The 15,063-nt window shown below is 44.5% G+C and overlaps 1 protein-coding gene across 1 annotated transcript in view; it reads right to left on the bottom strand.

Annotated features, from left to right (window-relative positions):
* LCORL (ligand dependent nuclear receptor corepressor like) overlaps positions 1 to 15,063 on the bottom strand; it is a 79,724-nt gene that overhangs the window by 10,336 nt on the left and 54,325 nt on the right. The window contains exons 2-5 of the mRNA XM_040335200.1: positions 14,981 to 15,046; positions 10,316 to 10,392; positions 10,096 to 10,225; positions 9,743 to 9,991 (exon numbers count right to left, since the gene is read on the bottom strand). Coding sequence (XP_040191134.1) covers positions 9,743 to 9,991; positions 10,096 to 10,225; positions 10,316 to 10,392; positions 14,981 to 15,046 — 522 coding nt within the window. The remainder of the gene's footprint in view (positions 1 to 9,742; positions 9,992 to 10,095; positions 10,226 to 10,315; positions 10,393 to 14,980; positions 15,047 to 15,063) is intronic.

The raw sequence follows: 15,063 nt of genomic DNA, 5'->3' as shown, positions 1-15,063 counted from the left end.
CTTCTGTTCCCCCAGACCCTTGTACATTTGGTCATGGAGGGTTAGAGTTTTTTTGTCGGCCTGAATGCCGAGGGTCGTGTAAATTGCCCCCAAGAGGTCCTTAACCTCCTCCAGGGATAATTTATATCTGGAGGGTTTCCTGGACTCCTTGTCCTGGTCCTCTCCTTCTGAACCCACATGGGAATCAGAGGTGGAACTATCTGGGAGTGAATGTTCCACCTGGGAAGGGCCTGCAGGATCATCGGCCGTAACTGTAGTAGCAGGTGTGGCAGGTGCAGAGCCCTGAGCCTGTGGCTGGGTTGTAACCTGGGTGGGAACAGCGGGGAGCTGCAACTTTTCAAAAAGATTTGAAAGATGCAAAGGTGGATGAGAGCTCCTTAACAGAGGCTGCTAATCCAGACTCTTGTTCCAGCTCCCTTTCCCTGACTAAGGTCTGTATGCAGTCCCTACATAAAACCTTTGTCCATGACTCTGCTAGAGTGTCCCTACAGGAGGCACACTTCTTTTTAGAGCTATGTGTCCTTCCACTACCGGCTTTTTCAACGGATTTCTGAAATACAGGTAAAAAAAAGTCAGAAAGAAGAAAAAAAAAAAAAAAATCAGCATATTAGAACATGGTTACAACCCTGGGAGTGCGCTAGCCCCCTATAATATGCCGGGACTAGGGCCTCCTCCCCCCCTGACCACCTAGGGCAGGCATGTCCAAAGTCCGGCCCGGGGGCCAATTGCGGCCCCAGTTACAGTTTAATGTGGCCCCCCTGGTAATTTGGCTATATACTGTATTTATTGGCGCTGCCTCGGAGGGGACGAGTGCTGTCAAATTACATACACGAGAATCCCCATGTTTACTCAGCGGCATCTGTAATAGGAAGTCCCGTCTCTTGTGCTGCCATTGGACGACTCCTCTGTCCATCATAGGAGGCGGGACATTGTATTAAAGAGGCTGCTGTGTAAACAGGAGATTCTCCTGTATATAATCTGTTGGTGCTCATCCCGCCCCCCCCTCCCCTCCGAGGCTGCAGATGGGCATCGATCAGGCTGCATTCATGGCAATGGCGAGGCTGCATTCATGTCAATGGCGAGGCTGCAGATGGGCACTGATTAGGCTGCATTGATGGGCAATGACCCTTATTTTGCTTCACAGTTTTTTATTTACATTTTCCCTGAAACTTCCCTCCTAAAGTAAAGGTGCGTGTTATAAGCCGATAAATACGGTATATCCAAACAACACGCCCAAGCTCATCCCTTCACCACACACAGCCACAAAGGCAAGATAATTCTCGTTGGGCAGTGTATTGGTGCTCGGGCAAACACATTTTGACCAAATTTTAATGGTTCAAAGAATGTCAGGCAAAATGGTCGGCCCTTACGCATGTTCACTACATCAAATCTGGCCCTCTTTAAAAAAAAGTTTGGACACCCCTGACCTAGGGGGGTCTACCTCCCCATAGATATAGAACCATACATGGGGGGGGGGCAATCCTTAGATAGAGGACCCTCCCCAGGGTGCTCTTACCTTAGGAAGGCTGGAGGTAGCGTCCGTTGTCTGGGCTTGCTCGGGAGATGCTGCCGACATGACTGCAGGTGGCTGCTTGCTGCAGAGTCTCACATCGCCTGTGTGAGTCCCAGACTCTCTCCAGCGTGTGCTTGGCCCCCTATCCGCGTCGAAACCTGGAACCCGAAGTCACGGCTCAAAGGGGAAGCACCCGCCGTTAGCCGGAGATGTCACCCGCCCGATGTACAGGGCAAGTTGAGCCGCTTCCCCTGTTGCGGTCCCAAGGACGCGATAGGGGTCCCCCGCAACCTACTGCCGCGCTTGTCGAGGATGGGGTGACTTAAAGCGACGGTTATGTACCACACCTCTTGTACCTTGGAAGCTCCTGCTTCCCTTTTAAGTATTTGAATGGCCTCAGTGCCTTGACTGCTCAGCCTGGTTCCCTGCACAGTGTCTCCCCACTGGAGGAAACACTAACAACTGCGGTCTGGCAGGGGGAAGTGAGAATTTATGTGCTGGCGCAGTGTTTCCTGAGGAAGGAGGAGGAGCCTATCTCTCAATAGTGGCTGTCCTGAAAGAAGAAAGGAGAAAAAAAAAACACTTCCATGCTACTGTGGGTGGTGTGATGTGTAAATAATCAAAACAAGTATACTCAAGGTTGCTGCTTAACACACCGACTGTTGCCACAGATAAAAAACGAATAAAATGTGAAGCGCTACTTATCCAGCTAGCTCAAATAATTATATATAAATGCAAACACATGTTACAGTAAATATTAATGAAACAAACAAGTAGGAATGGCAATAGTGGTGATGGCCCCCTCATAGGTCAACAAAAAACAAAAAGGCAATTATAGTTTATAGTGACATATTACACGTGAACCATTTGATAGATACTCGAAAGTAACATGCAGTTGAAATAACCATAACTCAGCAATCTTAAGTGGATACAGGCCTGTGACAGCATAGCACACTACCAGGAAGCAAATTGCCATTGGGGAGCACAGGACCGAGAATCTGAAAATGTTTGTGACCAGCAAGGAGTTGTAGGATCTCAATTGTACATAGCAAGCCATCTGTGTGCACCAGAGCTAGTGCACCTATAAATTTGAGTGATTTTTATTTAAGACCCATTTTTGTACAGTTCAACACAGTTTTTTCCTGCTACTATGACCTGTGTGTATGATGTACACGGCCTAAGGCAGGGGGTGGCCAACCAGTGGCCCGCAGAGCCCTCTGATGTGGCCCGCGACCTCCTGCTCTGGAATGGTGGGTTGGCAAGCCCAGATCGTAGGTTGCTGACCCGCCATACCACAGTCTCAGTGTTGTGAATGAAGCTAGTGGTAGAGGAAGAAAGCGGCTGAGGAGCACAATCCCATAAGCCGATGCTTTCTCTACAGCGCTGGCTTTTGCACAGGCGGAGTCTATGGCAAAGTTCAGCTAGCCTGCAGGATAGACACAGGTGCACTACACGCTGCACCCGCAGTGTGGGTAAACCACAGAACATAAATGTGAAAGCAGTCTTAGGCTCTTTTCACACGATCAGCCCGACCAAATAGGACTCTCAATTTACCTCTATAGAGCGAAAGATGTCTGTTTACCCCAGCCTATCTCCAAACCAAAAAACAGAAGGGAGTTGGTCCCCTTTCATCTGGGCGGATCAGAGGGCCCAAAGAGTAGCCGTGATCCGTCATCCACCCGCTCCGCTCATTGTGGCCCTCAACTGGTTACCAAGTTTCTTAAGTGGCTCTCGCTCTTCAAAAGGTTAGGCACCCCTGGTCTTGGGTAACAAGATTCCAAGAATCACCAGCAAAGCAGCCGGCCACTGTGTATATATACCCGCAAGGGGAATGCCATTGTAGACCCCTGGGAGGGTCTCGCATTGAGGTGAGCGCATAGTTTGACCAGTGGAGAGCACTGGTTTTGTTTTTTCGAGAGAAACAAGATTTGCACTGAAGTTTATTACTGGATTTCTGATTATTCACAGAGAGTGTATGAGCATGTGCACTAAGTGAATACACTTAATTTTATGATCACGTTTCTATAAAGGACTATTTTAAGCATCCATTTAAGATTGCCACATTATGGTTATTTCAACTTAAATGTTACTTTTAAGTGCGATCGGTCACTATAATTGACTTTTTTGGGGGTTTTGTTGACCTATGAGGGTTCATCACCACTATTGCCACATTTCTATTTGTTCGTTCCATTAATATTTAACATGTTGTTGGATAAACATTAATACAATAAGTGATTAAAAAAGCAAGTGTCCAAGCGGTGGAACCAAGCCACCAACTAGTGATCAAAAAGTACAACATGATGGAAAGTCCAAATAGTGAGCTTTAATGGAAGTTCATTAAATAACTTAAGTTTTCCAAGGAACTCCTCCAATGGTAAATATAGAGTGTCAGAACACTCACCAGACATCAGCATGGTAAACAGGGGATATTGCACCCAAAGTGTTGTCAGATGTTTCTCCACAGTGATATCCCTCCACCAATCTTATGCACTCACCAGAAAATTAACCTTGTACTGCTGGTTAAGCGGTATAATGGAAAATAGGGTCCGCTTCAAAAGTTACACGATCATTTCCAATGGGGTATACACTGTGTAAAGAAGCTCACCAGCGGGAGCCAAAATAGTGCTCATATGATGTAATATTTATTAAAAAAAAAAAAAAAAAAAAAAATGGGGGGTACATGTACACAAGCATAAAAACGTACAAAAAGATAACCACTGCTCCAACGAGGCCATGGTGGTGATTTAGCACTTAGGCCCTTCCCAGGCTGCCACCTCGTGGTAGGGGCGGCGGTTTACTTTTGTACGTTTTATGGCCATTTTTGTGCGTGTTTTGGCCCCCGCTGGTAAGCTTCTTTACACAGTGTTATACCACATTGGAAATCATCATGGAACTATTGCAGCGAAGCCCTTTTTGCACTATAGTGCTTAACCAGCAGTACAAGCATAGGGGATAGGGGAAAAACACACCAAGCTAAAAAAACTAAAAGGAACCCATTTAGAAAATGAAAAACAATCCTTTACAACCCCTTTATGTAAACCTATCATGATTAAATATGAATGTGGTTACAGCCTGACTGTCATGCTGACCCCTTTTTCATCGAATGATTGATTCACTGACCCTTTATAAGTACAGTAGGAGAATGTACATAAACATTTGACAAAACCCCTGTGTCCAATTGGATACATTTACATATCAGTTAGCTTAAAAGCCAGGCAAGTGGTATTTTCCAGAAGGGTTCAGCAATGTCAAAAACTCTTGCAATAAGTTATACACAACTATTTCCCTCATGGCTTCTGGGTTTTAACTAAATATGGATATTTTATTTCTATTTTTCACCGGCATTGCCGACTGCTAAGAATAACCAGTACAGGAATATGACCATAAAATACAACGATCACCCTCTGTGGGAATATATACCGTATTTATCGGGGTAAAGTGCGCACCGCCGTAAAGCGCGCACCCCAAACCTACAAGGAAAAAAAAAATACTTACAGTTTGAATGCCCCTCGTCGATGTCTTGCCCGGGGTCCATCAGCGGCCTTTTCCGGTCCGGCGTCCGTCTGCGGCCTTGGTGGTGTCCTCCCCGCTTCTCCCGCTCTGAGCGCGGCCGCCGACATTTACCAAGCGCAGTACACTCGGGTACACTCGGCCATGCTTGCATAAAGGCTAGGAGGCGGGACAGGGCGTGACCGAGCTTAGCCGAGTGTATAGCGCTCGGTATATATGTCGGCGGCGGCGCTCAGACAGCGTGGATCGGCGTATAACGCGCATCCACGATTTTCCCCTGATTTTAAGGGGAAAAAAGTGCGCGTTATACGCCGATAAACACAGTATTTATAGCTGGACTGCACCCTTTCAAGCAAACAATTGTCCTTTATCATCCATTGAGGGGTACAGGAATGTATTTTTATACTGCAGTCTCAGGGGTTTTGGACACTGGCAAACAAAACTAAAAAGCCTCTTGCACACGATATTCCCATTTGAGCGTCTACATTTTCAGGTAACGAACCCGCCACGTGCTTAGGGACCACAAAGGACCTCTGCGGTCGTTCCCATTCTTTATCTATGCACTTGTCAAAATAAGTCACATAAGGAAAAACTTTAGCAGAGCGGGTCGGTTCATGAGACCCAAACGGGACTGACACCTCAGTGGATGTCCCAGCCATATCCTCCAGCTTCAGAGTGTCCCTCACTGCGGTCATAAGTGCTCCAACAAGTGCTCTTTCTTGCTCTGACCCGGACGAGGAGTCCTCCTCACAGCCGAAATGTCCTGGTCTGCATCCTCTGATCCTCCAGAACAGGGGTCCTGTGCCGCAGCCAGGCCCGAGTCTGAGCATTCCCCAGAAGATGGTGGGGGTGCTTTTTAACCCCCTTACGCCGACACACCGCTTCCACCCTGGCAACAAATGTCCCCAGGACCGCCGACAAAGCGTCCATAGGTACCGCAGGTGCAGAGGCACCGGTTGCCACTGCTGGAATGTCTAGGGAAGGAACGCCAGCTTCTGACTCTGCTAACCTACTGACAGTCCATAGGGACAAGGTCAAGGCACTCATGCAAAAAACGCCCACCCTCCTTGCTGCACTGACTGGGGGGGGGGGGGGTTACCCAGGGAACTCACCACCCAGGCAAAGACTGTCAGCCACGGTTCACTGTGACTAGACAGCAGAAGCCCAGTCATATGGGAAACCCAGAGGATGTAGCTCACCGGTCATCCCTGGAGCAAACAGGGCATGTCGTGGCCGACTCAGAGCGTAGCTAAAGTCTGCTCATGCTCGATGGCCGGGTTGGGGGGGGGGTGGGTTGACGATGACTACAAGGATCTATATTATCCAGCCTATCACCCAGCCGGCAGTTGATTGAATTTTTTATTTTTCTGATCCTGAAATCTTCTAAGTTCTCCAGGACCTAGGGCCCAAATGGAGCCAGGTCCATCTCCTACACTAGGCAGAACAAAACGGAGCTGCTGACTGCAGGGTGAGGGGTGATGGCGAGAGGGACCGCCCCCTGGGCAGGGCTGTTCAGCTTTTTTTAAAGTTACATGTATTTAAATATCCAAAACGTCTACCTAGTCCACTCCTACTAGATGGAACAGAAGATGTAAAGTCAAGATTTAAGGAGGCTGTGTCCGCCCATGGACGAAAAGAGAAAACCGCTTTCTCAAGCCGCAGTGTGCAAGAGGCCTGAGCCAGCCCTTATATGTCCTAAATGTCTAAGATTTGGGTCCCTCAATGGACAAAAAGTAAAATCTTCAACCTTACAGTAAAAATTCTCAAAGCCCATTGATGGAAAAACGAACATGGGGCACACACACACTCCCCAAGAGAAAGATTTTACAAGCAAGTAGGAAAATTCTATTCCCCACCCCCCCAAAGAGTTGAAAGGTTGTAAGAAATGTTATGAGGATGGATCCTTGGGGATTTTCTTGTAGACCCCAATCATGAAATTTGACACATATCTGTAGCGGTTACTTCTCTTTCCACAGCTCTGAGTGCTGTTTCTCTCTAGTGCTCTGTTCCTCTTATCAACAGGGTCACTTCTGACACGTTCTTAAACACATGAGATAACAGTAGCTGAAAATTTGTGTCAGGGAGAGAGCTTAGCAGAGAGCTTGTCTATCCAGACTGCAGCTCTGCATGTTCCTTTGCCTATGTGGAGTGGAGGGGGTGCCTTTTCTCCAATCAGCTCACACACAGTGCAAGCCCAAACTCCACATCCACTGCTGAAAGAGGAAGAATGATTTCTAACATGATCTGCACTTTACAAAGCGTGTAGAAAAGGAAAGACTGCATATATAAAAGTAAAAAATGTATGTAGAAGGATTTATTTAACCTCTATCTGAAGCTTTTCACTTCACTGGGTATATGTGCGGGTTTACATCCATTTTAAATGTATTATATACACACACACATACACTCACACACATAGCAGATTTCATAAATGTTTTCCACTACATTTTAACTACCATGTTCATATAATGTCTAAATATTACTCTACGCACTTTACAGCAGAAATGTCACTGTTGACATGAATTTATGCTCCAGTGGAGATCATGGTCTGATGATCCTTGCACAATAAGCAATTTGCATAAACATGTCTAGAAGAAAAACACTTTGCTGCTAGCAACTTAACACTAACCCTTACCCTAAACGCTGGACTACCCCAATAAAGCAGTCAGTAGAGCATGGTTTACAATATAGACTTGAGGCTCCTCTGAATACACAGTGAATGTGACTATCAGGTTAAGTCTCCTTTACAGAAAGGAAATTGAATCTTAATTTTTTTGCGCTATAAACAAAAATAGAGCGACAATTTTGAAAAAAACTGAATATTTTTTACTTTTTGCTGTAATAAATATCCCCCAAAAATATATAAAAAAAAAATTTTCTCCTCAGTTTAGGCCGATACGTATTCTACATATCATTGGTAAAAAAAAACAAAAAAAAAACGCAATAAGCGTTTGATTGGTTTGCGCAAAAGTTATAGCGTTTACAAAATAGGGGGTATTTTTATGTCATTTTTATTAATATATTTTTTTTACTAGTAATGGCGGCGATCAGCGGACACTTTTGACACATTTTTGGGACCATTGGCATTTTTATAGCGATCAGTGCTATAAAAATGCATTGGATTACTATAAAAATGCCACTGGCAGTGAAGGGGTTAACACTAGGGGCGGGGAAGGGGTTAAGTATGTTCCCTGGGTGTTTTCTTACTGTGGGGGGGGTGGCCTCACTAGGGGAAACACTGATCTTCTGTTCATGCATTGTATGAACAGAGGATCAGCGTTTCCCCCCCCTGACAGGACCGGGAGCTGTGTGTTTACACACACAGCTCCTGTTCCCCGCTCTGTAACGAGCAATCGCCGGGCACCCGCACGGGAGTCACGGACGAGCCCCTAGTGGCCACTAAAAGAGCCGACGTAGAGTTACGGGGCGGCTGGTCGGCAACTAGTTAACTAGGCAACTAGTTAATAAAAAACAAACATCGAATGTAAAGTTACATTTGTGTCCACTGACAATGAGAGAAGAAGCGACCGTTTCCAAATAGCAAAATGTCAGATCGTCGAGTGTGGAGACGTCACGTAGCTCAGCACCTCCCTACGTGTTTCAGCAGATGTTATCAGGGGCGTGGCTACGTCTACACTGATCACCCATTTATGATCTGAAAACCGGAAATGGAAACATGTACATTCCGGAAATGATGCCAGAACCCACAAGCTTGCGTCCCCACAAAAATGTAAACAAACAACGGTGCCTGTAATGAAATAGACTACGTCACTGTGCAACCGGAACAAAGATCAAACGATAATGCTGCATGAAATTTTTTTTTTTACAAAAAAAAAAAAAATATGTTCGAAACGTTACATTTTTAAAATTCATGAACATATGGAATTTAGATATCAATATTATGTGATGATCCCATATATTCCCACTATCAAGAATTAAAAAACACTAGCATCGCATCTTGCGGTTGGAAACAAATCGCTGCACAATAGTGACAGTGCATATTTCCTTAGCACTGATCACTGTATTAGAATTTCTGGTCCACAAAAAGTGTCAGTGTCCAATTTGCCCACCGCAATAATGCAGTCCCGCCAAGTCGCTGATCACCCCTATTACTAGGAAAAAAAAAAAAGGCATAAAAAAAACCCATCGTTTGTAGACACTTTTGCGCAAAAATCAATATACGCTTATTGAAAAAAATGTTTTTAATTGGGGGAGGGACACACGAACCTACATTTTTTGGGGTACAGCGTTGCACGACCGCACAATTCAGTTAAAGTAACGCAGTGCCATAATGCAAAAAAACAGCCTGTTCAGGAAGGGGGGTAAATCTACTGGAGTGGTTAGAGCATTAGGAGAGATTTATGAAAGTGTGATCTTTCTCATTGCTCCTGTACAGCACTGCCTTGCTGCATGATAGAACTAGTATATATATTATATATATATATATATATATATATATATATATATATATATATATATATATATATATATATATATATATATATATATATATATATATTTTTTGTAGCTACTTTGAATAGGGACATGCTGTAGTGTAGAAGGAAAGAGTTGCATTTTTGCAGAAATTCCTAACAGTCACATCTTGTGCACAGTGTCCCTGGTTGTATATGAACCCAGAAGTCCAGTGCCACATTACATGCCACTCTGCCAACATAGAATCCAGCAAATGCTTCTGTTCATTCAACATGCATTCCTTACCATCCTGAAAAGAATCCCCCTGAATTCGTGTCACTGTGAGGTCTAAAGGACTGTCCTGATCTTCCTGAAGTTTTTCGGTTTGGTTTAGCTGGATACCATTACAGCCAAATGGAGAATCAACCATTTTTCCATTGTCTGGATACATTTTTCGGCTTTTTGAAACATATTCAATTGCAAACTGACGTATCATTTTCTTCATTAATTCCTGAGCTACAAGTGGAATGTTGGGATCACAGTTCCGAGGAAGATCTGAATAGAAAAATACACAAATCAGTTCTCCGCAACAATATGAATGCTCAAAAGTGGTGCCGATATAGTGGAGCACTGTAGTTACAATGGAAGTAAACACATACCTTTCTTCTGAAAGAGTGCATTTAGGTAATTTTCAGCTTGGCATTCAATTTTCTCTGTGTTGAACTGGCCCTGAGTTATCACTTCCCCTGTAGGTGTGGACTGTGCTGAACCAGCTGATGGTGTGCAGTCCTTACAAGGAAAAGGAAAAAATGATCAGTCTTTTACCCCGTGAGAACTCCAGTACCTTCTTGGTAATGTAATGCAGACAGAAATACTCACAACTGTCTCCTTGTGAAGGCTACATAATGAGCATTTCTCATCCACACACCAATCAACCAGTTCTTCTGGTTCACAGTCTAAAATACAGAAAAAGAAAATACACAAAAAAGTGTTAAAAACATGAAATAAAAATATGATGCATTTTACTTGAAAGTACAGTATATAAAAGAACAGACGACAGATAAAAAGCATTAAGTAACAATTCATGGAAGAAGACTAAAGAAGAATTCACACATGATTGCAGGCTGAATCGCTGCGATTCCGCCCTGCGTTATGAAATGGCTGCAAAATGCAGGACGCATAACACTTTTAATGGCACCCAATTGTGTGGCAAAATCACGCAAACAAAATCAGGGGACGCATGTTACATATCTTTTTTGGGCGACACGCGATTTTGTTTGCAAAATTGCACGACGATTAGGGCGCCATTAAAAGCAATGGCATCACAAGCATGTCCCAAGTTTTGCAGCCATTTCAAATTTTGGGGAGGAATTGCAGCGATTCCACCCACGTTCACATGTGAATGGAGCCCAACAGATTTTCTCAAATTACTTCTGAAGGGCGGTATACTTCCGATGCCTCATAGTTGTTTATGTGCAGTATGGGAGAATCTCACGCATTGCTGCCTCTGACTGCTAGCCTCGTGATTTGAGGTCACTGCTGTGCAGCATCCTCTTCTCCAAGCTGAAAAGGAAGCTGTACCTGATGACCTCCAAACATTTCCCCGCTTCTGGTTCACCCATTCTGTTGATCTGTGCTTTCTGAACCTCCTCTACTGCTTTCTTAATTCCCCACACTGGTCATTAGACTGCTCTAACATGAAACACGACTCTGCCCCTAACAAGATGCCGGCCTACCCAGACACAGCGTGGGCAAAACCCAGACACAGCGTGGGCAAAACCCAGACACAGCGTGGGCAAAACCCAGACACAGCGTGGGCAAAACCCAGACACAGCGTGGGCAAAACCCAGACACAGCGTGGGCAAAACCCAGACACAGCGTGGGCAAAACCCAGACACAGCGTGGGCAAAACCCAGACACAGCGTGGGCAAAACCCAGACACAGCGTGGGCAAAACCCAGACACAGCGTGAGCTTTAATTTTTAACACCAATTTTACAATCGCTTTAAGATTGTGAATTTGGCTTAGCAGGAACACCGACACCATCAAAAGCTAAACCACAGCTTAGGAAAAATAAGAATCTGTCATCTACCTGTAATATCTTTTTCTTGGGGTATGGTACAGGAATCTTAACTATGGCTATATGCTGTCACTGTCAGGCAAGGACATTGGCTAACAAAGTTGTTAGGACACCCCATATAACAGCTTTCAGCAATTCGATTTTATTTTTTATAGCAGGCAATCGGGGAAAATGTCAGGACAGAGGAGAAGGTGGGCTTTGTACTGTACTAAACTCCCAGATAATGATTTTACATGAAATTGAAAAAAAAACTTGATTTCTTTATTGTACAGTACAGGACACAAGCTCATTTAAATCTTGACCATAGAAAATCCTCAAGCAGTACAAATGAGAGGTAACAGCACACAGGCCCAACAAAAGAGAACCAGGTCCCTAACAAAGTAGCAGCTTGAAGCACCCTATGGCCAAATTTGGAATCAGCAGAGGCCTGTACATTCACCTAGTAAAACTTTACAAATGTGTGCATATAACAGTGGTTCTTAACCTTTCTAGTGTCGTGACCCCTTGATAAAATTTCCCAAGTTGTGGGGACCCCCAACAGTAGAGTTTTCATAGCATTGGTTGTCGGCACCCAAGGCAAGACAAGTAATTTGCTCCCTTAACCCACGGACATTTACGACTCCCTTCCACTCGTACAGTATTAAAACCCTTCTGGTACATTTTAGGATGTACCAAGGGCAGATCCAGAGTCTAGTCTCGGGAGGGGCACTGCCAGAAAATAAGGTGTTGCTTACAGAACTCAATTAGGTGTCCGGTGTGTCCGCTGCAATACCGCTAAAAAAATCAATGATCGCCACCATTACTAGTAAAAAATATTTAAATATAAAATGCCATAAATCTATCCCATAGCTTGTAGAGGATTGTCAGGGACTGCAGACGTGGTACAAGAGATGGTCAGAGAATGTAGGCATGATACAGGAGATGGTCAGAGAATGGAGACATGATACAGGAGATGGTCAGAGACTGCAGACGTGGTACAAGGGATGGTCATAAAGGGTCTGGAATAGGACCAGAGGAGGACTGGAGCTCTCCTGCAGCTGCAGGAGAGATGCAAGGGCCACATTCGGCCTGCGGGCCTTGTGTTTGACACCTGTGATTTAGGGTGAAACTTCTGTGTCTCTCACCATGTAAAGTAAGCCTTCCAAGTGCCATCAGGGACCTTGTGGGAAGTTAATCTTAGCAGCATATCTCTCAACACTTGAGTTTCAACAACCAATAAGTCAAAGCAAGTGATTGTAGAGTAGGATAGAAAACCTGTCCTGGAAACTAGATCTGGACAGTCTGGAGCATCTCATAGGAGTCGGAAAATATTGGAGCACCAAAATTGGAGTGCCAACAAGATCACCAGAATGTCCTTTATCTTGATGCGTCAAAGCAGTCAAGGAAGACTCCTTAGCAGAGGGAAAGCAAATCAGTTGGAATAGACCCCATGGCATCACCAATCCACTGCAGAGGCTTTGGGATCTTGACCCAGGCCACAAACCTGTTAAAGTGGGAGGTCAACAGATCTTTGTCCAGTGTCCCCCAGGGGTGACACAGGTTCAACACTTTGGGGTGAAGGGACCATTTTCCACGCTTTCAGGTGCTAGCAAATGACAGTACGTCTGCCAATTACCTACTTTGGAAATATGGACAGCAGACAAGACTGAGATGTGTCTTTTGGCCCAAGCCAGAATTGGGACTGCTTATCAAAGGCACTGTAGCTTCTGGCGTTGCCTTGACTGATGTAAGCAATGTCTGTGGAGAGGTCACACTGAACCCCCAGTCCTCCCCCTGAAGCAGAGTAGGTCAACATAGAAGGGATAGGCAAATGACTCCAAGATCGAGAAGTCGATTGGAAGTCTGTACTCCCACTGCAACCATGTGCTCAGACAGTTTCCATCCCTAATCGTGAGAATCATCCAGGTTAATGGTCTAAAGGGCTTCTCCGATTGGATGGCAAGGCTGGTCAGACACCAGGTCAGGGGCATTTTGGCCTTGGGTCAATGCTGCAAATCCCTGGAGTGAAACTGGGAAAACATCACTGCCTTCAATAAGGCCACAATAATGCTTAATACCTTAGTTCAATAATCAGACAGGGTCCAAACATGAGTTTGGAGAGTAAACACTCATTCATTTCAGCGCTACTCCATTTTTTTGTATCAGATTTTATGTTAGTATAACATTTTTGAGTTAGCAGCTTGTTCACTATTTGTTTTTATTGGTAAGCGCACTTTTTTCCTTTCTATAAGTAAACACTCATTCCCGGTGCAGAAACAATTGGGCTTGGGTGGTTTATACCCAATAGTAAATTGCATCTAACCCAGACTTCTGTAGATTAAAAATACACCTGAAGCAACAGTGTCTTGTCTGCTGCCACACTGGCCGCCAAGGCTTGGGCAGAGTGATCCTAAAATAGGTTATCCAGATATCTGGGATAACGTGGCTTCCCTGAAAATGCAGAAGCACCATGATCGGGGCAAGCATCTTGGTAAAAACCCAGACTAAAAAGGAAGAGCCACAAACTGATAGTGCCGCTTGTCCCCGGGCAAATTACAGGAACTGCTCATGCTGGGGGAAATGGGGACATGTAAATACGCATCCTTGATGTCTATGGATACTAAAATTCCCCTTGTTGCAGTGATGCAATCGCAGACCAGGTAAAGTCCATCTGGAACTTTAGGACCCAGCAAAAGGGTGTTGAGAATTTAAGTCAAGGATGGAGTGAACACTGCCATTGGGCTTCAGAACTACAGATCGGTTTGAATAAAACCCTATAACTGTTTCTCGGAAGGAACATTCTCAACCAGAACCATATATCTGGATGCACTACAGGCACTTTCCACTTTTTGTGGTAGGCCTCCTCCACTAAGGGGTACTCCTGTGCAACCCTTTTGTAAGCTGTATACATTTTGTCTGGGCTTAGTCACTCACACAATCCCAAATTGGTGACTTTAGGTCCAAAAGTGGCGATGATTCTGACTCCTGGAGCAAACCTCAACCATCAACTGCCCATCCTCCTGGGAGGAGTTCTCAGGCCCCCGAAGATTCACTTTCTCCTCTTCCACCCCTCCTCACTGGGGAACAACTCTGCCACAATGGACAAGTCAGACAACGACTTGGAGTATAATGAGCTATGATGATGAATATGAGAACATAGGGCCATGCAAGATGTGACCCCTTCATGAAATGTACAATTTTGCACCAATGAAGTTACTGCAAGGAAACACAGTACGGTATATAATTAAACATGCATTGTATATATGCCGTAACCCACAGCAGCTTTTTATAGTAAAAATTATAGAACACAATTATTTCCGATAGACTAAGGGTCATTTTACTCTTAATTACCAAGAGAGTACACTATGTAAAAGGAATAATTTAAAAGGAAGGAAAGAAAAAAAGCGATCGTGCACCATGCGCAAATTTCTAGATGACGGATTTATGAATAAAAAAAATTAAAAAAAAAAGAAGATAATAAAATACCATCAAATAAACTGAGGTCTCTACGTAATCCTGGTCCATACAGCCCTTCTAGAATGCTCTCGAATCCTAAAAGAAAAAAAAAA

Source organism: Rana temporaria, chromosome 1 (assembly GCF_905171775.1).
Source record: "Rana temporaria chromosome 1, aRanTem1.1, whole genome shotgun sequence".
In the NCBI taxonomy this organism is placed as follows: Eukaryota; Metazoa; Chordata; class Amphibia; order Anura; family Ranidae; genus Rana; species Rana temporaria.
Note: the sequence above shows the minus strand (reverse complement) of the source record. Positions and strands in the feature narration are given on the sequence as shown.